This window comes from Aspergillus luchuensis, chromosome 8 (genome assembly GCF_016861625.1).
Source record: "Aspergillus luchuensis IFO 4308 DNA, chromosome 8, nearly complete sequence".
NCBI lineage: Eukaryota > Fungi > Ascomycota > Eurotiomycetes > Eurotiales > Aspergillaceae > Aspergillus > Aspergillus luchuensis.
The window spans coordinates 1,790,015-1,814,022 of NC_054856.1; the positions used below are offsets into that span (position 1 = coordinate 1,790,015).

The 24,008-nt window shown below is 52.8% G+C and overlaps 10 protein-coding genes across 10 annotated transcripts; 5 read left to right on the plus strand and 5 right to left on the minus strand.

Moving 5' to 3' along the window:
• Nucleotides 1–125: 125 nt before the first annotated feature.
• Nucleotides 126–1,261, minus strand: AKAW2_80643A (malate dehydrogenase; the record flags this gene model as incomplete). The annotated part of the gene is made up of 4 exons (XM_041681686.1): nucleotides 126–472; nucleotides 540–879; nucleotides 961–971; nucleotides 1,042–1,261. The coding sequence occupies 4 exons, from the start codon at nucleotides 1,259–1,261 to the stop codon at nucleotides 126–128; spliced, it is 918 nt and encodes a 305-aa protein (XP_041548604.1).
• Nucleotides 1,262–3,349: 2,088 nt separating this feature from the next.
• Nucleotides 3,350–4,587, plus strand: AKAW2_80644S (uncharacterized protein; the record flags this gene model as incomplete). The annotated part of the gene is made up of 2 exons (XM_041681687.1): nucleotides 3,350–3,452; nucleotides 3,503–4,587. 2 exons carry the CDS (start codon nucleotides 3,350–3,352, stop codon nucleotides 4,585–4,587), a joined length of 1,188 nt encoding a protein of 395 aa, XP_041548605.1.
• Nucleotides 4,588–4,804: 217 nt separating this feature from the next.
• Nucleotides 4,805–5,987, minus strand: AKAW2_80645A (D-mandelate dehydrogenase-like dehydrogenase; the record flags this gene model as incomplete). Its single annotated transcript, XM_041681688.1, has 3 exons — nucleotides 4,805–5,550; nucleotides 5,603–5,678; nucleotides 5,742–5,987. The coding sequence occupies 3 exons, from the start codon at nucleotides 5,985–5,987 to the stop codon at nucleotides 4,805–4,807; spliced, it is 1,068 nt and encodes a 355-aa protein (XP_041548606.1).
• A 767-nt stretch (nucleotides 5,988–6,754) lies between these two features.
• Nucleotides 6,755–8,131, plus strand: AKAW2_80646S (uncharacterized protein; the record flags this gene model as incomplete). The annotated part of the gene is made up of 1 exon (XM_041681690.1): nucleotides 6,755–8,131. One exon carries the CDS (start codon nucleotides 6,755–6,757, stop codon nucleotides 8,129–8,131), a length of 1,377 nt encoding a protein of 458 aa, XP_041548607.1.
• Nucleotides 8,132–8,468: 337 nt separating this feature from the next.
• AKAW2_80647S (MFS transporter) lies at nucleotides 8,469–10,193 on the plus strand (the record flags this gene model as incomplete). The annotated part of the gene is made up of 4 exons (XM_041681691.1): nucleotides 8,469–8,487; nucleotides 8,592–8,674; nucleotides 8,733–9,139; nucleotides 9,212–10,193. 4 exons carry the CDS (start codon nucleotides 8,469–8,471, stop codon nucleotides 10,191–10,193), a joined length of 1,491 nt encoding a protein of 496 aa, XP_041548608.1.
• Nucleotides 10,194–11,021: 828 nt separating this feature from the next.
• nscA (non-reducing polyketide synthase nscA) lies at nucleotides 11,022–16,415 on the minus strand (the record flags this gene model as incomplete). The annotated part of the gene is made up of 1 exon (XM_041681692.1): nucleotides 11,022–16,415. The coding sequence occupies one exon, from the start codon at nucleotides 16,413–16,415 to the stop codon at nucleotides 11,022–11,024; it is 5,394 nt and encodes a 1,797-aa protein (XP_041548609.1).
• A 627-nt stretch (nucleotides 16,416–17,042) lies between these two features.
• Nucleotides 17,043–18,044, plus strand: AKAW2_80649S (uncharacterized protein; the record flags this gene model as incomplete). The annotated part of the gene is made up of 2 exons (XM_041681693.1): nucleotides 17,043–17,252; nucleotides 17,301–18,044. 2 exons carry the CDS (start codon nucleotides 17,043–17,045, stop codon nucleotides 18,042–18,044), a joined length of 954 nt encoding a protein of 317 aa, XP_041548610.1.
• Nucleotides 18,045–18,445: 401 nt separating this feature from the next.
• nscC (FAD-dependent monooxygenase nscC) lies at nucleotides 18,446–19,690 on the minus strand (the record flags this gene model as incomplete). Its single annotated transcript, XM_041681694.1, has 1 exon — nucleotides 18,446–19,690. The coding sequence occupies one exon, from the start codon at nucleotides 19,688–19,690 to the stop codon at nucleotides 18,446–18,448; it is 1,245 nt and encodes a 414-aa protein (XP_041548611.1).
• A 451-nt stretch (nucleotides 19,691–20,141) lies between these two features.
• AKAW2_80651S (uncharacterized protein) lies at nucleotides 20,142–20,882 on the plus strand (the record flags this gene model as incomplete). The annotated part of the gene is made up of 1 exon (XM_041681695.1): nucleotides 20,142–20,882. The coding sequence occupies one exon, from the start codon at nucleotides 20,142–20,144 to the stop codon at nucleotides 20,880–20,882; it is 741 nt and encodes a 246-aa protein (XP_041548612.1).
• A 391-nt stretch (nucleotides 20,883–21,273) lies between these two features.
• Nucleotides 21,274–23,772, minus strand: nscR (Zn(II)2Cys6 domain-containing transcription factor nscR; the record flags this gene model as incomplete). The annotated part of the gene is made up of 4 exons (XM_041681696.1): nucleotides 21,274–22,584; nucleotides 22,638–23,144; nucleotides 23,200–23,337; nucleotides 23,395–23,772. 4 exons carry the CDS (start codon nucleotides 23,770–23,772, stop codon nucleotides 21,274–21,276), a joined length of 2,334 nt encoding a protein of 777 aa, XP_041548613.1.
• Between the last annotated feature and the right edge of the window lie 236 nt (nucleotides 23,773–24,008).

Here is a 24,008-nt window from a genome sequence, read left to right on the forward strand (position 1 = left end):
AGCAGTGAATGGGATGTAGCATAATCCATAGTTTTAAGGCACTGTATCCAGCTCTACAAAGCAACCCGAAATACATACATCCCATAGGTTATTATCAAGTAGACTCCCACGCCGGAAATCTATTCCTACTCCAAAGCCAACCCCGTAGCAATATCCTTCTTCAACCCCTCGATAGCAACACCCAGAAGCTTCCTCTCATCCTCAGAAACCTCACCAAATGACAGCGCCTTCGAAGCCCCTGTCTGTCCAATCTCAACCTTAACAGCAAAGTAATCCACCCCAAGCTTGGCCGCAATCTCCTCACCGCCAGGAACACCAGGAAGATAAACATAGGCTTCCTCGGTAACTGTTTCTCCACCCATGGCTGCCAAAATAGCCTTGACGAAGCGGAATCCCGCATACGCCATGCATGTAGTAGCACTTCCCGCGCCCTGCTTACTCTTCACGATCTCGTCACCGCCGAATTGCACCCCTTCAATTCCATTACATTAGCATCTGCTTCCCGAAGGTAATGAATACTTATATAATGGGAAACATACGGTTAATGACAGCCGCCAAAGTCTCCTCATCAAGGTTGACCGGTGGCTGAGCCTGACTATAAAGTGGCAGTATGGTAGCTCCGCTGTGGCCACCGATAACGGGAACTTTATACGCCTTGGGGTCGGTGTTTGTGGCATGTGCGGCGAAAGTAGATGCCCGCACGACGTCTAGGGTAGTGACGCCAAAGAGGCGAGTCGGGTCGAAGACACCTGCTCTTTTGAGAGTCTCGGCGGCGACGGGGACGGTGGAGTTGACGGGGTTGGTGACAACGCAGCAGAATGCCTTGGGGCATGTTGCTGCGACTTCGGTGAAGATTGAGCGGATGATGTGAGCATTTGTCTAAGTTTAGTCAGATGGTGGTTATTTTGGTGAGGACGTAACACTGGTATGTGTAGCCCTGTTGTATAGTCGTTCGCTCACCTTGAATAAATCTAGACGCGGGCACCCGTTAGTAACCGGTCATTACTATATATATAAATGTAAATAGTAGTCGTCACTCACCATCTCTAGTCATACCCGGCTTACGCGCAATACCAGCCGTGACAACGATGACATCAGCGCCGGTAAGAGCTTTTTTCAGTCCATCATCAGCCGGAAGATAGCCAGTAACCTTGGCTTTGGTGTCGATGTGCATCAAGTCCGTAGCAATGCCCGGGACATGAACAATATCGTACAAGGCAATCTCATCAAATAAATCACTCTGAATAGTGTCAGCCAGCATATTCTGAATTATGTTCATTCCTATAAATTGTTTGTCGATCATACTGTTTTGCATAGAAGACTGAGGGGCGTGCCTATCTGGCCCGCGGCGCCAAGAAGTGCAATTTTCACCATATTGATGATTTGTATGGTTGTTGTATTTGGATCAAATTGGCAGATTTATTGAATCGATTTAATGACCGAGATCCTGCGTTAGCAATGGAGTAGACGATATCCTGTTCTTATTACTGGCGTTTCTACGGTAGTACACATCATGAAACATGCTGTAAGCTCGGTGGGTGAACGTTCACCCGTACGGTCCAAGTATAGCCGGCTAGCCTGGGGAACTCGACACGGCATGCCTGGCTGATTGTTCTTCAATTTCAACCGCATAGGATTAGATCATGATTCCTGAGCTTGGATTACAATGCGGGATGATTGAAATGTTCTACCGGTATTGAGAAACCACGATTTGAGAAAATTATATTTTCTTCGGTTCTTCATGGTTTTCCAAAGCCTTTCACAAAACTCCTCAGTAATGGCCTTCTTTTGTTACCCGGCTGCTGCTCTACCCGCAGTGTAATTGTTATCAAAAGCCTGGAAAATGGGGTTTGCCATAAAAGTGCTGGGCTCGGGTCGGAGCCAGATTCAATCAATAACTTAGGTCATGGCTTCGGGTTGCACTAGTCCACAGCCATATGTCGTGAACTTGGTCCGCGCTGTCGCCAGGAAATCAAGGTCGTTAAGCCAGCCGTGGCTGCGTTGCCCGAAACCCAGAATCGAACTGTTCGCATATAATATAACCATCACGGCATGAGTTGCTTCAAGTATGAAAATGATAAGGAATTCAAGACAGCCTTAAATCCTTCAAAAACCTGGTTGGCCGTTCTGTCGAAGCCGCAAGAGGGGGGTACTAATATCGATAGTACTACGTTCGTCGGGTCTATTAACTCTGCTTTTTAGCTGGGACAGGTTTTGGGAACGATGCATGGCTTCTCTTTTGGGTCTGCAGGCAAGTAGGTAGTATGGCCCTACTTGGGCATACGAATTGCGAATGTCTTTCTTATTGTTCACTTCTCCCGTTCGATCAATGATCTTTGAAGAAGCTTGCAGTAGGTAAAGGGGTTTGATTGCCTTGCAAGGTTTCCGAATCCGTCGTATCGCACCTAGCACGCACACTCTCACGCGTTAACTACTTATGCTGTTTCAGGAAGGGTCAGCAAATGATCAAGCCAATCGTGTGTAAGGTATTGGCGCTTATATTTTGGTACTAATGCACCACCAAGTCTAGCCGCAACGAACGATGGTATGATATTGAGCCCTGGATATGATTTCCCCGCTTCACTATACACGTACTCAACCGTCGGAGTGACTGATGACTAGGAGGATCATAAAGGGCTCTATTGTTGGTGGCTGAGAGCTGAGAAGGAGAACTGCGCTGAGGTGAAGGGGGAAACAAAAGAGGATAGTATGCGGCGTAGCCACCCTATATGGGTGAAGCACATCTTGGATATGTGCTGTCATCCATTCGCCGGTTTTCGTATCTAAAATTAGATGGCATGGACATGCAACTGTACTATGTTGCCGTCGAGATTCTACATTAGTGGCCTGCGTGGACCTCTTATTTACCGCCGCGGTCGTTGCTGCTACTGCAAGGGATGGACGAATTAGTGCTGTTACTTCGGTAATTTCTACCTGGCGTGTCTCGAAGCTACAAGGCTAAGTCAGTTGTCACAATGTGCGTGGTCAGGACAGAACGATTCAGGTCTCGGAATCAGCGTACAGACCAAAGCCAAGCAGCCACTAAGGGCTTAGTTCCCCACCACTAGCGGGGTAGAGTTACTCTGTACGCGCTGGCAAGCATGGTGTGCCGACGGGACACTAGATTGGATAACGGGAAAGCCGCCGCTGGATCTTGAACCATGCATGGGATGTCGCTCAATGCCAATCACGATCGATGACCTGTGGCGGGTAGGCGACTTATACTATTGGTTTCCCAAGTATGCGCGCAGAGACCTTGGTTATTTTGTCTATGGATTATAACACACTTCATGAGTCTTCCACGTCAAACCGTGGAATTCCCGACCGGTAGTCTGTTCTTCATGAGAAGATGCCGAAATTGCTTCAATCTCGGAGATGCATTAGGCGCGTCTTCTCCTGTACACTCGACATTTGCGCCAGCACGCAAAAGTATATGAAGAAGAAACGGATTAGTACGTTTCCTCTTTCTATGTCATTTCGTACATAAGCTTATGCGAAACAGGGAAATGGTTCGATGGTCTGCTAAGGAGGGATAATGGCGAACAGGCTGCAGCAAGCGAAGAAAAAGAGGCGACCCTCAACGAGAGGAGCCTAGCCACTGGACTGTCGACTTTGCAGACTGTCGATGCGATTAAGACAGCTGTCGAAAGCATAAACGGCAATTTAGAGCGCTTAATCGCCAGAGCTGGATGCATTGACGAAAGAACCGCAGCAATCCGGTCGATTACAGATACCATTCAAGAGAAGACTCAAGAAATCCCATCCAAACAGGACGACCTGATGGACATGCAGAGGGAGATGATTGGTATGCAACGAGTAATCATGGACCAATTGTCCGAGCAGGCCAAGTTATTCAGCCAAGCGCTGAGATTTTTGGAGCCACTTCAGATTGGAAATAATTTTGGCAAGGAAGCCCGGACGAGTCTACTGAAACTTGACGTGGTTAAGTTGCGCCTAACTCGGTGGGGGAGGTTTGTGGGTTTGACTGATCTGAACGATGTGGGGTCTGCTCACGAAATAAATCTCGCTCGTGAAGACATTCCAGAAATGCAAGATCTCCTCGGTGAAATACTGGAGCTGATCAGGGAAGCGGATAAGCTTTCGGGCTGCTTCAGGAATAAGAATCCCGCATCTCCGAATATGGATCCCAGTCAGGAGCTGGCCAGAACCTCTGAATCGTCTCATCAGCAAGTCAATGATATCATTGGGGGGCAGGAGGGTGAATTTATTGTCAACCAGAATGAGGCCCTGGCCATTCACGAGATGAAGGATTTCTCGCGGTTGATCCAAGACATAGGTGGTCTGGTCAACGATTTGACTGAATTATTCCCAGCGGAAAATAAGCAGTGCGGGATCTATAAGAATGAAGCTTCACGGATGGACAAGGTCAAGATTGGTCTGTCACTCCTTAAAGAGACTTATGCTAGCCAGGATGGTCTTTCGAGTGAAACAGTTGTCAAGGCCAATCAGCCTACGATTACCTACAATAACTGTGTTATCTTCACAGGGGAGAACTTTGGAATCCAGATGGGACATAACGCTGGCACAATTGACAACGTGCGATTCGACCAGCAGAGTCGGTCGTGAAGATGCAATGATCGAGTGATGTATGTCTGAATCATGATTTATATGTATCTGCATGATGCAAGCATTTTCAGAAGAATTACTCTATATATTCTGGTAGATGATTAGATCACCTTTGGACAGCCGCTAATGCAAACAACTCAATGCACAATTGTATTCTTTCGAATGTAAACACAAACACAAAGTTACGTCTGACAGACAAATCAAGTTATCCACAGTTCTAAGCCTTCCCATTCACCAACCCCCAATGCTCCGGAACCGGGGACAACAACACCTCACCCACAATCGCCCGTCTCGCATTCTCCATCGCCCACTCCTCCATCTTCGCCAACGTTTCATACGTATGTGTCCCAATATGCGGCACCAAAAGCGCACGTTCATTCTTCACGAGTCTTTCATTGATCTCCGGCTCCCTCTCATACACATCCAAGCCAACAGCACCAATATGCCCACTCTCCAGGGCATCAGCCATAGCAGCCTCGTCAACAATAGCACCACGAGCCGTATTGATAATCACAACGCCGCGCTTCATCTTCGCGATCTCCGCTGAGCCAATTAAATGCTTCGTATTCGCATTCAAGGGCACGTTAATACTGATGAGATCACTCTCAGTGAGCAGTTTCTCAAAGGAGACGTACTCGGCCCCGGCAGACAGATCAGCAGACAAGGGACGACGGTTATGATAGACTGTCTTGATTCCGAAAGGTTCGCAGCGCTGTTTGATAGCACGGCCGATTCGGCCCATACCGAGGATACCTAGCGTCTTTCCTTGAGGGTCGTGGCCGAAACCTACGCCTTGTTTGAAGGTCCCGGCGTGAAGGGAGCGAAGTGCCGGGTTAAGGTTTCGCAGAGCACCCAGGAGTAGGAGGATAGCTAGGTCAGCGGTTGCATCTGTCACTGGGTCCGGGGCGTTGGTGACGATGATGCCTCGTTTGGCGCAGGCTTCGGTGTCGATGGGGTCGTAGCCTGTGGTCATTTGTCAGTGGTGGTTTTCTAGGATGTTACATGACTCACGTACCTGCGCCGTTGTGGAAGATGTATTTGCAGCTTGATGGGAGGTGGTTGATTAGTTCGGCATCGAACTTCCCAGCTACCTTTAGTAAAATATTAGTTTACTGGGACCAGAAGTCTGTACAATGGGTGAGGATATTACTTACAGCACCGCTAGCGGATGTCCGATAAATGGCAAAGATGTCTTTATATTTTCCTGTGACATCTTTGCAGAACTCCTCCCGACTTTTACTTGTCACCACCTCTGTGTGAGCATACTCCTGGAGCTTCTCGTAAAACGGCACTGCGTGCCTCACGGGATTGAAGAAGAGAATGCGGGGCTTAGCCGACGACATGGTTCTGATGGTGCTGCGAGGGAAGAGAGTCCACGCTGCTTTCTGTCCGAGCCTCATGTTTTATGGCTTTGTTGGCGATCAACGTATTACGTTTATCTATCTTTAATTTGATATTTGAAGGAAAGATTAACCATGGCGGTTGTCTGTCCCGAGCAAGGCATTTGCCGTCGGAGTAGGTTACGGCTAAACCTCCTCCACCCATGGTTCAGATTTCGGTGCCATGGCAAAACGTTTAGGCTCATCCTCACAACATTCGATGCTCATGTTATGTGCTATGTATCACTTTGTACATTCTGAATGCATGTTTATGGAGCAATCTGGGGTAATTTTGCGGGGTATAGCCAAGTTTCTGAGCTTCGTAGCGTCTGATTCCACATGATGCTTGACAGTACGTATCTTTGTTGAATGTTATGGGAGTGTGTAAGATACTATACGCTGTGTTATTTAAGAACTGCTTTTAGATCCTTTTATTTTATTGTTCTCTTCTATCCAGAGACTCGCTGGATCTCATAATCAGAGGTTATTCGTTCATGTGCACAGTTTCATCAAAATATATATTGCACCCATCGTGTCTACCACCACTTCCTCGTCAATATGACTTTCGCAAGTCTCACCGGCTCATCGTTAGCTAGAGCCCGTATATGTCTTATAGTTGCCCCTGCATTTCTCCTATACGGCTACAATCAATCCAATATAGGTGGAGTGCTCGATTACCCATCATTCATCAAGTATTTTCCACCGATAGATACGAGTAACACCACTGGTTCCACCAAGAACCACAATGCAACCATCCAGGGCATGTTCACACATCCATACTCCCAACAATGTTCCTAACCATCTATTTCATAGGAACCGTCGTCGCCATATACACGATCGGATGCCTCATCGGCGCCCTCTCGATCACCCAGCTTGGGAACCGCATCGGACGACGCAAATCCCTCATGATCGTTGCTGCAGTAGCTACCATCGGTCTAGTCATACAGGCTACGTCCTACCATATAGCTCAACTTGTCGTGGGACGTATAGTTTCCGGGATCGGGATTGGTGGTGTGAACGCTGTCGTCCCAGTTTGGCAGAGCGAGTGCACAAAGCCCAAGAGTCGAGGGAAGAATGTCGTTGTTATCGGCGTTTTCATTGCCTCAGGAGTTGCCATGGCTAGCTGGGTGAACGTGGGGCTCTCGTTTGTAGAAGAGAGTGAGGTATCCTGGCGCCTCCCTCTGGCACTACCAATCGTCTTCACCCTGCTGCTCCTGGCATTTACCCTGTCCTTCCCTGAATCACCCCGCTGGCTCATCAGCAAAGGCCGCAAGGCAGAAGCCCGCGGCGCCATGCACGCACTAGCCGACAAGCACATAGTTAGCTACGAAGCGATTGACGCCGAAATCGAAACCATCTCTCTCGCTCTCCGAGAATCATCTACATCAGAATACGGTTTCGTCAACTTCTTCAAACGGGGACCTCAACGCCTGTTCTACCGTCTCTTCCTCGCCGTTGCCGTCAACTTCAGCGCTCAAATGACTGGTGCCAACGTGATAACCTACTACGGAAAAACCATTTTCCAAGAATCCCTAGGCCTCGAAGCAGAGAAAGCAGCTATCCTGAGCGCCGGCGTCCTAACATGGAAAATCTTCGCTGCTCTCTCGGCCTACCTTTCCGTTGACCGCTTCGGCCGCAAACCACTCTTCATCGTGTCCGCGTTGGGGATGGGTACATCCATGGCCGGACTCACTGGAACAGTCTGGGCGATTGATAACCGGTACACGTACGGTGCTAGTATCGCAGCGACGTTTTTTCTCTTCTTCTACATGTCTTTCTTCCCGCTTGGGTTCTTGGCTGCTAATTTCTTGTATGCGGCGGAGATCGCCCCCCAAGAGCTGAGGATTCATTTGGCGGCGATTGGAACGGCGACCCATTGGTTGTTTAATTTTGTCATTGCAGAGATTACGCCCATTGCGTTTGCGACGATCAGGTGGAGGTATTATATTGTGTATGCGGTGATTGGGTTTAGTGTTGCTCTTATGGTTTATTTCGTCTTTCCGGAGACGAAGGGTCGATCGCTGGAGGAGATGGATCGGTTATTTGGTGATCCGGAACATTGGTGGAAGGTTACTGTATATTCGAGGGAGATGATGGGAATGGAAATGGTGGAGGTGGATGGGGATGATGTGAAGATGGACGCGAGTCATATTAAGAAGGCTTAGTTGATATGAAGGAAGCAAACGGTTAAGCAATGAGCCGCAATCAAACACGCGTCTGTCTGGAATGGGACTAGTTCACGTTGCACCAACACGTGCTGGCCACTAGCCCGAATGAGGCAATGCCTATGCTTGTGGCCGCTAACAGCAATTCGCTGCCTGAGGATTATGGCTACTCGGGTTTTAAGCCGTCTTAAAAGCCGACAGGAATCAGGTATAAGAGAGTCTGCACTTGAGCAGGATTCCCTTCTTTCTTTTCATTTACTATAATATCAATTTCATTCTACTAGGATCAGACACTCTTCAACCGTTTGTTTTGTGCTCTGAAATCAATCGCTGCAAGATGGCAGCCAAAGAAGGAGGTATGTCTCCCTTCCGTGATGCGGACCCATCCATCTCCACGCCAGCCCTATGGAACATCAACACCAGCCAAGACCCTAACTAACCATCACTCAACCATCCACAGAATCAGTCCCGTCGGAGGCCGCTCCATCCCAAGTATCCCTCAACGACACAAGACGACTCTTCCCAGACCAAGATGCCCACCTAGTTAGTCTGCTCCCCATACCAATATCATCCACATACTAACAGTGATATACTACTATAGGTAACATGGGCCATGGACGACCGCGAAAACCCCAAGAACTGGAGCATGAGCAAGAAATGGGCCGTAACCATCACCGTATCGCTCTTCACCTTCATCTCTCCCGTCTCCTCTTCCATGATCTCCCCGGCCTTGACCAAAATCGCGAAAGAACTCAACATCACCTCAGAGGTGGAATCCGAATTAAGTCTTTCCGTCTTTGTTCTCGCCTACGCTGTCGGCCCGCTATGCTTCGGCCCGCTATCCGAACTCTTCGGCCGCGCCTACGTCCTGCAATGTAGTAACTTGTGCTATGTGGCGTGGAACCTGGGATGCGGGTTCGCGCAGACATCGGGGCAGTTGATCGCGTTTCGCTTCATGAGTGGCATTGCGGGAAGTGCGCCGTTGGCTATCGGCGGTGGTGTTCTCAGGTATGCCCTTCCACTTCCCTTCTTTCTTTCTACCCACCCCCCTTTCCTTTCGATCAACTAACATTGTGAAAGCGACTGCTGGAATGCCGACCAACGCGGCAAAGCCGTCGGTATCTACAGCCTTGCCCCCCTCCTCGGCCCCGTCGTTGGCCCCATCGCGGGCGGCTTCATCGCTGAAACAACTACCTGGAGGTGGGTCTTCTGGGCCACGAGTATCGCGGGCGCTGTGATCCAACTCATCGGGCTGGCCTTCCTGCCCGAGACATACGCGCCGACGCTGCTAAAGCGACGCGCCCGAACCCTACGCCAGAAGACCGGTGACGAAGCATACCACACTGAGGCAGACACCCAGAACACAAGTCTGATGTCGACGTTGCAACGTGCCCTCGTTAGACCATTCATTCTCCTTACTACGCAGCCCATCGTGCAGGTCATCGCGCTGTACATGGCGTACCTCTTCGGGCTATTCTACCTACTCCTCTCAACCTTCCCCCAGGTCTGGGAAAACGTCTACGGCGAGAGCGTCGGCATCGGCGGTCTGAACTACATTTCCCTGGGCATTGGGTTCGTGCTTGGTGCTCAGGTCAACGCGCGCGCTAGCGACCGCATCTACAAACAGCTTAAGGCGAAGCGAAATAACACCGGTCTTCCTGAGTTCCGGATCCCTGCTATGTTCGTGGGCTCGTTGTTCATCCCCGTCGGGTTGTTCTGGTATGGGTGGAGTGTGCAAGCACATATCCATTGGATTATGCCTAACATTGGCATCGTGTTGTTCAGTATTGGGAGCATTGTGTGTCTGCAGTGTATGCAGACGTATGTGATTGATAGTTATACGAGGTTTGCGGCGAGTGGGTTGGCCGCTGCGGTGGTGTTGAGGAGTCTGGCGGGGTTTAGTTTTCCGTTGTTTGCGCCATATATGTATAACAAGTTGCAGTATGGGTGGGGCAATAGCTTGCTTGGGTTTCTGAGTATTGGGATTGGGGTGCCGGCGCCTTGGGTGTTTTGGTTTTGGGGCGCGAAGTTGAGGGGGATGTCGAGGTATGCTTCTGGTTGAAATTTCTCTCTTTGGTGTTGAGTGTGTGATTGGTCGTTTTTGTTGGTTTGTTTGTGCGTGGATTAGATTGGGCTGGGTTTGTTTGTTGCTGGTTCGGATTGGTTATGTATTAGATCTCCTCTCTCTTTTTACTCTTCTATGTCGTGTTTAGATGAAAAGTCAGAGATGTTTTTGTTGGATAAGCTGGCATAGCTATTAATAGCAGTTCTAAGAATACCAATCTACTTTCCTTATTAGCTACTTACACCTTCCCATGAACATCTACTCATCATAGAAAGAAGCCTCTCAATAGATATTCCATTCTTTTCTTTTCATTGCATTTCATATTTCTATACTTAATCGAGCCGACCTAGGTAAGATGCTAGCTATGCTGGTGCTTCACCGTTTGAAGCAAATAATATGGCCCCGAACGCCGAATACTCCATGAACCATCATGGAAATACATCCACTATAATAGTAGTTGAGAGACATACATACCCTTTCTGTTCACCCTGGTTTTACCACCATATCAACAATGCCAAGTCCCCAGTATAACAGAGATCTATTAGTTTACTAAACATCGGTATGGACTCCAACTGAAAGATTTTGAGTCCTTGTAATTTAAGGTGTCTAACATCATTCTTCTTATGCTCTAGTAACCCCTTTCCGTAGCCCCCTTCATACCTATCCGCCGGAAACCTTTCGAAATTAGTTCCTGCATTTACTCTGATATTCTAATCAAGTGCTCGGAAATGATAGGTCACAGCAATGCAATTACTCTCTACTCCTCTAGTTACAATGTCCAACAATACAAGAAGCAAACAGCCAAAACCAACAAAAGGCCAAACATCAGCAGTATTGCTCCAACCATCCCGTCAAGTCCCCCACAGTAGGACATTCCAAGAACAACGAACTCTTAATCTCCAATCCCATCTCACTCCTCAACTTCTCCGACAGCACCAGCGACATGAGTGAATCCACACCCAGCTGCACAAATGTCGCGTCCGCAGTAAGCTCTGACACACCCAGGCCTGTCTCGTTGGCAATCAATTCCAGACACTTGCCGGCCACACCAGTCACTGCTGAGGCATCGGCGACGGGGGCCTCCTGTTCAGTCGTGGGGGTTGCGACGCCGCTGGATGAGGGAGAAGATGAGCTGCTAGCTGTCGAGGGTGCAGCGGATGTGAGACTAGGAAGCTGGAGCTGGACTTGCTTCTGCTCTGTCTTGGCTGGCTTGGAAGTAACAGTCTCCGTGGATGTAGGAGTGGGGGGTTGCTTCTTCAACACTGGAGCAGCGGCGGGAGCAGGAGCAGGAGCAGCATGCGCAGCGGCGTTCTTGTTCGGCGAGAAGAACCGATCCATCAACAAGCGGGGCACCCTACGGAACTTGAGCTGCTCCACGACACCGATGATTTTGTCCTCGCGGAGGATGTACAAGTCACCTGCGTACATGTGGGCCTCGTCCGGTATGGGGAACATGCGAACATAGTTACGGTACTTGCCTCCGGGGATCAAAGGCTCCGTCATGCGGCAGCTACCGCAGCCAGGGGTGACGTAGAAGAAATCCCTAGTGTTGGAGGCGTCACTTCCGTTCATTACCAGGCCTGCAAGGTGCGAGACGCTGTCGATCCAGTGGGGAGGGGTGTGCCAGGTGCCGTGGCGGTCGGTGGTAAGGGTGATGTCGGAGAAGGCCTCGTAGTCGTGGATGACGACGCGGTCCATGCCACGGTAGCGGGGGGCGTAGTCGACGACGTTCTTGAAGAGGGCGTAAGCGAGCGGCTTGGAAAGTGTGCTGGCTTTGTTCTCCGTGGCCATGTGCTGCAGGGCGTCGATGCGGCCCTGGATGAGGTGGGTGATGCGAGACCATTCCGTGGACCAGGCAGCGCCGGTTGGGTCGGCAGGGTACTTGATGCTGCCGGTGGCGAAGGGGGCTGCGGCGCGCTGGTTGGTGGTGGCATCGACGTCGTACCAGGCGAGGGACATATGGCGGGTGGGAAGGTCGAGATGGGCTTCAAGGGCCAGTGGTTGCGGGGTGTTCGAGTTGGTGTTGGCAACTTGGGCGTGTTGGACTTCGAAGTCGCATAGGTCCATGAGGACGTTGTCAGTGCCCGGAACCAAGCGACGGTATAGGTGCTCGCCGACGGTCATAGCCATGTCTGTCCAGATGGAGGAGGTGGCGACGCCGCAATTGTTCATGGTGTGGCCGTGCACGGCTTCGAGGAAGTCGGGGTGCTGAATGTCGGAGATGGCCTTGAAAGTGGCAGTGGTCTTGTCGACAGATTCCTCGGTGACTTGGTGGATCAGGGAGGTGCGCAGAGAAGAGACGGAGGGAACATCGGTGATAGCGCGCTTTTGGCTGCTGCCGTTCTTGATATGCGCCTTGTCCAGGGTCCAGGTTCCCAGGTACTGGATCCAGTAGTTGACCTCGTTCCAGCGGTACTTGGGCAAGCGGAGCAGAGAGTAGGCCTGCTCGTCGGGACGGAAGTACTCGGCCCAAGAGGGGGTGCGGCCAGCCAAGTGCAGCGTGCAGAGACTCTTCGCCATGGTGGCAAAGTTGTCCTCGTTTCGGCGGCAGGAGGAGACGATACGTGCGCCAGGCACCAGGCTGCGCACGAAGCTGGCGCAGATGGGGTGCGGGCCGATGTCGACCCAGAGGGTCTGGTTGTTGACGATGCCGAGCTCCTGGGCGGCGTCGATGGCAGTCGCGAACTGGACGGGCTCGCGGGTGGCCCGCACGATGTACTCTGGGTTGATGGACTTGCCGTCGAAAACGACGCTGCCCAGAAGGGGAGAGAGGACGGGGACGCTGGGGGTCTTGAAGGGCACGGCGGCGACGGCCTTGGCGAGGCGTTCCCGGACGGCGTCCATCTGCGCGGTGTGAAAGGCAAAGGGAACATCGACGTTGACACACTTGATGCCTTCAGGCTCGAGCTTCTCGCGGATGGCACTAAGGTCTGGGATCGATCCGCCAATGACGGTGTCCTGGTGTGTGTTCTGGCAGGACAGCTCGTAAGTGGGTGCATCAGGGCCGGTTCCAACCAGACGCTCAATGTCAGTGATGGTAGCGCGCACCGAGAGCATGGCGTGGCTGCCCGGGGTGCAATGTTCCTCGATGAGCTGGGCTCGGTGGCCAACCAGGTAGAGAGCATCCGCCGTGGAGAGCACGCCGGCGACAGCCAGGGCAGCATATTCGCCCAGACTGTGGCCGATCACGGCGTGAGGAGCAGGAATTCCCAGGAGGAGCAGCCAGAGCCTAGCCAGGGCAATCTCCACGATCACAATGCTGAGCTGCGTGACCAGGGCCGTAGAAGTTCCCTCTTCCACCTCGCCGAGGATGACCGGCACAATAGAGTGAAATCCCAGTCGCTGGGACAGGTGGTCAAGCTGGCGCACTTCAGCGCGGAAGGAAGGCAGAGCCTGGAAGAGACCCTGTGCCAGTCCAGCGTAGTATGCACCCTGGCCGGTGAAAGTGAACACCACAGGGGGAGCTTCGGTGGGAATAGGCCGGATTTGAGACACGGCGTCGTTGTTCACGGCGTTGCGCAGGAACTTTTGCAGGGCGGGAATATCGCTGACAGCAGTGGCCACGCGCCAGCTGTGGTGCATGCGCCGCGCACAGGTCGTGTATGATAGGTCACCAAGATCGGTTTCCGGCTTCTCGTCGAGGTAGGCAAGGAGAGTCTCCAAGTTGGCAGCCAAGGACTTCTTCGACTTGGCGGAGATAACTACCGGGTGCGTCGAGCGCTCCTCAAGGGCCACAGTCACCTGCTTCTCAGGGGCATCTTCCAATACCAAGGTTGTGTTACCACCGTGCGCACCGAAAGAGTTCACAATGGCGCGGCGAATTTGGCCTGCAGCCCGGGGCCAGGCAGTCTTGCTTCGAGGCAAATGGACCTGGCGCTGCTCGAGATCCGTGGGAATGGCCGGATTGATGACAGTGGGGATACCGATGTGAGCAGGAATCTCGTTTTTCTGGTACATAAGCAGCACCTTGAGCAGGGAAGCAATACCAGCGGCCGCCTCGCCATGTCCGATATTACTTTTCACCGCGCCCAAGTACAGCGGCTGGTCGGCCCGACGACGATGATTCCGGGGAGCGAAGACATCTAACACCGATTCAGCCTCCTGAGCGTCGCCTGCCTGGGTACCGGTGCCGTGCAGCTCAACATAGCTCACATCCAGCGGGTTGACAGCCGCTTGGTGCAGCACCTGGGTATAGTTCTCCTTCTGGGCGCCAGCATGGGGGTGGGTAATGGAGATAGCCTCCGCCGAATGGTTGGTGGCAGCGGATAGCACAACAGCCAGAATATTATCATTGTCTGCTTCCGCATCTTCGAGACGCTTGATCACAACAGAGCCAACACCGTCGGCACGGCAGTAGCCGTCAGCAGACTGATCCCAGACCTTGCACTGGCCGGTGCGTGACAGGAAGTGGCCGTTGCCCAGACCAGCGTAGTTATCGGGGTCAGTAATGATGTTCAGTCCGCCGGCCAGGACAGTATCGGCTTCACCAGCCCACAGAGCAGAACATGCAGCCTGAACGGCAGCCAAACCGCTAGAGCAAGCTGTGTCCAGGTTGAAAGATGGGCCGCCGAACTTGAAGAAGTAGTTGATGCGACCGTTGGCAAAGGCACGCTCACCACCAGGCACGGCGTAGGTGCCGATGTTCTGAGACGCGTTCAGCTCACGCCAATCGTCACTGGCCTGTCCATAGAAGGTGGCAATGCGCTTGGGGTTGGACGAGGGCGTGCGGCCAGAGACAACACCTGCCATCTCCAGGGCTTCGTAAGCGGTGACAAGGGCGAGACGGTGCATGGGGTCGGTCTGCTCAGCCTCCCGAGGGGACATGTTGAAGAATCCGGCATCGAAGAGTCCGGGCTGGTCGATGAAGTTGCCAAAGGGAGTGCGCGTGGCGTTCTCGGTCTCGCCAGTCGGGTCGTAGTGCGTTTCAAGGTCAAAGCGATCCGCAGGCACCGTCGTGTGAGTATCCCGACCCTGTGCAAGCAGCTCCCAGAAGAGGTCGAGATCATTAGCGCCGCCGGGCATGCGGCAGGCCATGCCAACAATGGCCAGCTTCGAGTCTGCGCACGACTTGGGCTGACGTGCACCGTAGTCCTGGAACACCCAAGGGATAAGGTCGGTCGTGCCGATGGTCCGGTCAGGGAAGCAAGCCTCCAGAGCTTTCAACAGACCCTTAAACAATAGCGAAGTGCGGTAGGTCTCAATCTGGCACTGTGTGGCATCAGCACAGCGCTCAGTACGGTCGAGGATACCGGCCGTGATGTTGTCCAGAAAGATGGTGCCAGTCAGCAGCTCTGTGCTGATGGCGCGGAACAGCTCAGCGGCCGTGGTGGCCTCGAAGGGCTGTCCAGACCGCGACGAGAGTAGTGCCAGCTGCACCGGCCGAGAGGTGGGGATGACGGATCCACTGGGGTGAAGAACACGATGGATGGTCTCCTCGTCATAGAGATGGGCCGCATGGCAGAGACCATCATACACAGGAAGGGCAAGAGACTTAGAGTAGCGCAGGCGCTGAGAGGCCCGGAAGGCGGCACGGATGCGCGAGGGAGGGCCGCTGACACTGACAGAGGTCTTGTCGGCAGCACTGATGAACACCTTGAGCAGCTCGGGAGTGCCCGTCTCCGTGTTGTATCGCGACAGCTCCTCCTGCAGGTCGGATGCTGTCTCGCCGGTGACAACATGGGCCCAGCTGAGCAAGCTGCCGTCTGCCTGCGGAGCTTCCAACTTGCGGGAGATATCGTGGACGTAGACGCCCAGGCGGAAGGAGACCCGCACACACTCAGCACCGTTCTGGACCACCTCAGCCAAGTGAGTGGACAATGCGACACCAGCGGCGGCGAGCAGGCCAATACTAAGACCAGCCAAGGTGGTTCGGTCTGCGGAGAGGTCCCAGACACGCTCCTCGGCCTCGTAGTGGCCAATAAACATTCCCAATTCCAGAATGGTCAGCAGGGCGCTTTCCATAGCAGCTCCCAGAGGGCCTTGACGAAAGTCGACCTCGGTTAGGGGCATCAAATTTTCGAAATGAGGCACCAGCTTCTTCAGCGGCTCGGGAAGCTGGGCAACTTCATTCTGGAGCACGCGAGTGGACTCCTCCAGAAAGGTTGCCAGCTGGCGAAAGCGCCGGTCCTTGCCGTGTCGGTGCAGACCGCGGAAGAGGGTCTTGAGATCGTCATTGGGGAATTCGTTTCCGAAGAAGACCAGCTTCGTAGGGGCAGACATGGTGATTTATTGGTTGATTGAATTAGATTTTATTGAGTGAGAGGGTTTGTGGTTTTGGTGAGGGAGGTAATTGCTTTGCTGTGCTGTGATGTGCTGTGTTGGACTGAGATGATATTTCCAGCAACGGCGAGGTTTAATGCTCTCTATATACCCTTCGTCGTCTCAGCAAAATGAGTCTGAATCTGCGACCGAATCTCGTGAATTTCTCCATGTCCGTTTCGGACAATGAAGCTGAGTCGATTCAGCATCTTCATCTCATCATCATCGCGATGCAGAATGGGGCCATTGTCGGACGGCATAGTGACATCGCTCGGGTTTTGATTCTGAATCCTGCAGAATCCCTCGGCAGATAAAAGTCGGATTTTAAACTTTGTTTCAGGTACTCTGAGAGGAATGATAGTATTCGTGGGATTGGATGACGAAGAAAAGTGGCAGGATCGGACGGACAAATGGGGCTGATGTCAGATTTGCTCGGATGGCATGGCCTCCACGTGTGTCCGATTAAACTCCGTTCCAGAACCAAATAGAAGCCTTGAAGATAGTATAGAACAACAAAATGGGCCCAGTTCAACCATATCCAGGATTTGACGGGATGAGTGAATAGTCGCTACGAGCTGGTATCTCAACATGGCCTTCCGTATCCCCTTCGCTCAGTCCTTCTGGCAGGAATACCTGTCCGGCCAGGAAGCCAACCTGCCTCGTCTTCCCGAAGTCCAGCAAGTCACCGAGAGAGTGATGCGCATTCTCGGAGGCAATCCCGGGCGCATGCAGCTGCAAGGGACCAACACGTACCTCGTGGGGACGGGCAAATTCCGAATTCTCATTGACACCAGCCAGGTAGTCCACCTCTACCTTCCTGCTATGAATACTTCTAACGCCGAACAGGGTGAAGCAAGCTGGATTCAAGCTCTCACGGAACAACTAGAATCCAACGGTCTAGAAATCTCCCACGTCCTGCTCACTCATTGGCACGGCGATCATACCGGCGGAGTCCCCGACCTCATCAGCTACAACCCCGAACTGTCCTCTAGAGTATACAAAAACACCCCCGATCTCGGCCAACAAGCCATCCACGATGGCCAAAAGTTCCAAGTAGAGGGCGCAACTATCCGCGCTGTCTTTACTCCCGGCCACGCCTTTGACCACATGTGCTTCCTCTTGGAGGAAGAAAACGCCCTCTTCACCGGGGACAATGTGTTGGGACACGGTTACTCCGTCGTGGAAGATTTAGGGACGTATATGACCAGCCTGTCACGCATGGCGGACCTCAATTGCGCGCTTGGATACCCAGCGCATGGAACACGCATCGAGGATCTTCCGGCTAAGATGAAGGAATATATTCAGCATAAAGAGTCGAGGATGCGGCAGGTACTGGCCGCGTTGGAGAGAAGTCGGGCGAGGATGGCAGCGACCGGGGGAGGGCGTCGTGCCGGCGCTTTAACGTTTCCGGAGCTTATTAACTCTATGTATGGAGGAATTCCGGATGAGGTTGAGCAGGCTTTGACGCCGTTCTTGAGTCAGGTTTTGTGGAAGTTGGCGGAGGACCGGAAGGTTGGGTTTGAGGGAGAGCCGAATCAGAGACGGTGGTTTGCAGTGGGGCAGCCAGCTGCAGCTGCGGTGAGGTTGTAGATTCATTTCAATACTCTGTTTGTAGTTAGTTGCTGTTCTTGTTCATACCAGTTGTTGTGCTGAATACAGTCCTTCAGTTTGAATAGCTAGACCAATGCTCCGTGATAATAAAATCGTGGCTTACTCTCATTCTTGACCAATATGTCGCAAGCACAGTTCATGACTCGGAAAATCAGATTCATAATCCCATTATTGTTACTAGAACAGTTGTTCCTATTATAGTTGACGACCGAACATAGTATTGACAATTCTTATATTGTGGTAAACATAGCAAACACTATATGGGTTATCCCACAAGCTATCAATTCACTGCATAAAATCAACTCCAAATTCAGTGGGAACGTAAATGAACTATCTCGACATCCAGACATAACTCCCAGCACACCAGATACAGCTGTTAATCAATGAGCCTCCACTTCCTTCATCGCAGTCATCATCTTCTTCTTTTCCGCAATCTCCATCCACTCCCTCATAGGCCGATGCAACTGGAAGAACCTCTGCCTAGACCTTCTCACAGCCTCCTGACAGCGTCTCCACGCACGATCATAGTACCCCGTCACAGCAGCATCCAACTCCCCTTCCTTACCCATCAACGCCTCCGCCAGCTCCACCGCATCAACTAAGGCATGATTACCCCCTTCACCTCCGAAAATCGGCATCGCATGCCACGAGTCCCCAATAAACACTACACCTTGCTTCTGCGCAGCATTCACATCCTCCCTCGTCACCGACACACACCGACTCACCCAGTTGAAGACCCGATGAGTCGGCAACGCCTCAGCATTAAGCAGCTGGGACCACGGCCTCGCCAGATCCCGAGACGCAATTTCCTCTAGCAGTGCCGGAGGAATCTGCTTAGCCTCCGCGGCAGAGACATGCGGCCGATAGAGGGGATCCTCGGTATCCTTATTGGCTATACTCGGTCTCGAATACGACCAGTCGAGATGGACATGCGTCGGGGTGATATTACAAACAGTAATGGGGGTATTAAACCCATCGCCCACACCAGCCAGAATATTCGATGGTCCGGAGTGCGGACGGATCAGATCATCGAATTCCTTGCGCGGGAGTTCCAATTCGCCATGGTACACCACCACGGGCACAATATCCGGGCTCACATGAGGCAGGATCTGAGAGCGCACGGTAGAGTGCACGCCATCAGCTGCGATGACAAGAGAGCCCTGGTATTTTGCGCCGTTCTCGAAAGTGGCCGTCACGTTGCCCATTGAGCCCTGCACGCTGCGGAGACGGTGGCCGTAGCGGATGTCCACTTCCTCGTCGCCGCTATCGGCGATCCAGGTGCGGAGGGCATTCCGGTTTGCCCGCACGATGCATTGCTTGACTTCTGGGTCTGGAGCGACTAGCAGGTTTCCGGTATGGTTGTCCCGGAGGGCTTGGTCGATCCAGCCGGTTCCGCCGAGGATGCGGTCCGGGGCGACGCCCCGGGTGAGACTGCGGAGGGGCAGGTCGCCCAGGGCTGTAAGGAGGGAGGTGTAGCCCCATTCGCGGAGGCTAATGGCGTAGCCTTGGGTGCGGTCGGGGGTGGAGGCTTCGAAGACGATGTTGGGAATGGAGGCGTTGGTGAGAATGCGGGAGACGGTGAGGCCGGAGAGGCCAGCGCCGATGATGAGGATGGGAGGGGTCATTGTCTTCGATCAGTAGAGAATAGGCAATGTGTTGTTATGGTTCTACTCTTCATGACATGCTCTATTTTATCACTTTCTCTCAATTTCTGCCGGACGGATTAGCATTCGCTCGGTGTATAGTCTGACTAGATGTGTTTGGCCCCCACGATGGGAATCCGATCATGACATTATCAAAAGCCGGTCGGAGTAAATTCTTAGTTGTCCGCTCAGTTTTGCGTCGGATTCTAACTCTATTCCTGTTTCTGTATCAGTTTCATGTCCATGTGGCATGCAACTGCGTCTTTGACGTTTTCCGAAGTCCTGTCCGATCTGACACTGTATACTCCCCGAGGAGGGAGTATAAAATGTCTCTCCGCCACGAACAACCTCACCATCATAGCAACGCAACCACTCAAACAGCAAGCAAAGCTCATCACTTCAATCAATCAAATCTTTACTCAATCAATCCAAGATGTCCTCAACCACCACAACCACCACAACAACCTCCTCCACCCCACCCAAACCCCAACCCCAACCCCAAGAACAAATTTACACCCCCTGGCGCCTCTTCATCTACGACATCTGGGTCCTCGGCATCGTAAGCACCCTCGCCTGGGGCTGCCGAATCAGCACCTACCTAATCCCCTTATTCCGGTCCAACGTGGGCAAAAACCACCTGGACATCGGCGCCGGCACCGGCTATTACCTTAACCAAGCGCAGATCCCGTCCAGCACGACCCTCACAATCGTGGACAACGAAACGCACGCACTCAACGTGGCCCTAGCGCGCTGCAAACACCCCTCCACCCAAACCCACGGCATGGTCACCGACATCCTGCAACCATCCCCCTTCCCCGACACCTACTCCACCAACGAAAAGCAAAAATTCGACTCCGTCTCAATGTACTACCTCCTGCACTGCCTGCCCGTCCCCATGGCCAGCAAATGCAAGATCTTCACGCACATCAAGAAATACATGACGGAGGACGGGGTGGTTCATGGTGCGAATGTGCTGGGTAAGGGGGTCAGGAAGGATAATTGGTTTGCGGCGATTATTCGACGTGGATGTTTGAATCATGGGGTGTTTCATAATGAGGAGGATAATGCGTTTGAGTTTGAGAAGGCCCTTAGGGAGAATTTTTGGGAGGTGCAGACTTGGGTAGTTGGGAGTGTTTTTGTTTTTAGGGCTAAGAGGCCGATTTTTGATGCTTAGAGGGGTTTGAGTAGTGGCTACTGGTTTAGTGCTTAAGGGTGGGGATGTGGTAGGGGAAGGGAAGGATAGAGGGAGAGGTACGGTGGTAGATACATGGGGATCTTTTGCTGTGTTAGGCTTAGAGGAGCATTTAGTACTCGGTTTTGTTTCAGAATTGAACAGTCTGCTTACTGTATCATCAACACCAGGGAGAACTATAAGTAGTTAAGCACTGGCATCGGCTTTTAATCGTCTTTTGCGGGTTTTAACCCCTCCACCCAGAACTACTAAACAGGTTCATGTCTTGTCCGAAAGGAATCGCCAAGTGTGTCTAGATTAAGATTCTCGCTTCGTTCACAATCATATCATCGTTACTAGCAAAACAGCACTAAACAAGCCACACCAGCTACTATTAACTCCCCCAGTTCATATCAAAGAAGAACATATCCGGCCCCGCGATCTCATTGAACGGAATCCCCGAGAACAGCTCCTCCCACATCATATCCGCCCCCGGATCCATTCCGTCCGCTACCGCCGTCGTCGTTGGAGGTACCCCGAAGAGCGAAGGGTTGTCCAACGACGGCGGCGAGAGCGCCTCCCAGGTGGATACCGGAAGGAGGGACGGCATCCCCAGATCCGCAGGCGGGGTGGATCCGGTGGGCACCGGCCAAGAGCAACCGGACACATGTCGGTCATCATTACTGCTCTGCGGCCGAGGCACGCCCGGGAATGTTGGCGGAGTGGCTGGGCTCCAGTTGGTGCTAGGGAGACTGCTCGGTGGAAGTGCGGCTGGTACCGCCAGTTTCTCTCTCATACGCCGCATGAGTTGCCCGAACGGGCCGCCGAGGGACCGTCCCAGCGTCGCCTCATGCTGCAGGTACGACGACTCGAGCAGCGGCCAGGCGTACCGCACCAGGGCAGTGTCGCTGCTCACGTAGCACTCCGCCAGAGCCATGGCCAGTGCGTACCAGGGAATTGTCACGTACCAGCGGAAGCCCTCGGCGCGGGGATCTGTGTGCATGAGCTGCGCTTTCTCCAGCACGGGAAGGCAGAGACGCAGCAGTTCGGTGTTACCCTCGCGGCGAGGCGGCGGTGCTCGTCCGTGCCACTGAAGCGGCCGCGCGGCTGCCAGTCGTACCGTCGCGATTAGACTCTGCGTGCCGTGCCAGGTGAACCACGCATACGCAGAGGTGCCGGGGTCGCAGAAATGGAGGAGTCGCAGTGCTTCTTGTTCAAAGTGCCGGGCTTGCTGTTGCGGCCAATTGGGGTCGCATGTGCGGGAGCGGGATGTTGAAGTGCCGGAGGTAGAGGATGCGGGTGTTGAAATGCCCCCATCAACCTTGCGATCGTGTTGAGCAAAGTTGAGAAGACGACCCGTACGCTGTGCATGGTAGGTAACCAGCGCAAAGGTCGTGTCTGTCAAACCCTCCCGGTTGGGGTCGCAGTGTGCAGCCGTGGTCGGATCAAAGTCCGAGTCATTGATGTGGTGAGGAAGAGCTGTGGATGCCGACTCGTCGACGCTGATAAGTGGCTCGGATGCCTGACCGAATGAGGCCTGCAAATCCATCAGGCAAATGGTGAACCACAGGCGCCTCCGCATCTGCTGATCGAAAAAGGTCTCTGTCTCAGGATCTAGATAAAGACCGAGGCCTTTTCCGATTCGTACAGCCAGCGCGATCAGAGTCCAGACAGCTGGAGTCCGATCTTCCGATCTCCTAGCTACCTAAAGAAAGTCAGTTTGATTTCGCTCCTTTCTGGGTCAGGTCCGATTCATACCAGATACAGAATAAACGCTTGCAGGACGGTAATATCGCGGCTGGTGAGCAAACCTGCACGGCCAATGGCCGTCTCACAGGCCACACGAGACTCAGCCAACAAATCTGCCTTGCTGGCATGAAACATTACTGAGCACTGGTTTTCCGTCATGCTGCTAATAGCCGAGTAGCAGACGGCGGAACCCAGTGCCTCTACTGAAGGGTGGCCATCGGCGTACGCCAGATAGGGTTCGCCCTGAACCATCCATCGGTTCAGCGACGGGCGATGGAGAATCTTGATCACGGGGTCGACTTGTTGGAGGTACACTTCACAGAGCTGACGAGCGACCACCGGGTTATGCAGCGGACTCATGGACCGTAGGGCTGCAGAAGGATTGCTAGCCCCCAGGCCAAGAACCCCGATTCCGTCATCATTGGGTGGCTCAGCCTTGGCTGAGTCGGAGGAAGGGATCGGGCCCTCTTGTCCTCCGGCCAGCGATGATTCGACCACATCGCGGAGTCCGTGAATCTGCATGTGTCCGCGTCAGCATTCTTTCCTTCCTGGTCCAGGTTGGCAGACCTACTTCATCCACCAAGTCGGCCCAGAACTGATCGGGCCGTTGCAACATGAGACGCTTAGAAACAATAGAACTATTTAGGATGGGGGAAGTATTAGGATCAGGAGCCGTTTGGAATGTGGAAGTGTCGGATAATTGGACGGACTGGTCATTACCGAGGTCAGCATTCCGCGAGGCTGAAATAGCAGGGGTGTAGCCCACCTGTTCCCGCGAAGTTGCGGACGGAGTTCGTGTATGGGAGTGGGAGCTCATCCCCTGGATGAGAGCTTCTAATCGGTGTATTCGTTCCTGGAGATCCTCATTGACGGGGACCGTGGGCTGGATCATCCGGTCGGTGTCCCCAGGAGCTGATGTGGGCGGAGGCGATGACACTCGACGCGGACGAGTGGCATGTCGGCCTCGGGGCAGTCGTGTGCGATAGATGGGGACACAGACCGTGCCCGAGGCAGCACAGTTGGTACATGGGGTGAGCTTGTCGCACTTGACCTTGCGCTTGCGGCAGAGTTCGCAACTGAGTTGGGGAGTCGTGGTGGTTTTTCGCGGGGGTAGCGATCTGGCCGGGGAACTGCGTTGTTCCATCACGATGATCGAGCTGACTCTGTAATTCTCTCTCTTTCTTTCTTTGTCTGTCTGTGTTTATCGCTTTTTTCACTCTTTTTATTGTTTCTCGTTTCTCTTTGTAGATAGATGGTGATGTTGAATCTTCGACGTTGGGATGAATTGCGATGACGATGGAAGAAGTATCTCTTGTTTGTTCGGCGGCAAGAGATGATAATAATAAGCTGGATCCGGTCATCCGCTAGACGCAAGGAAAC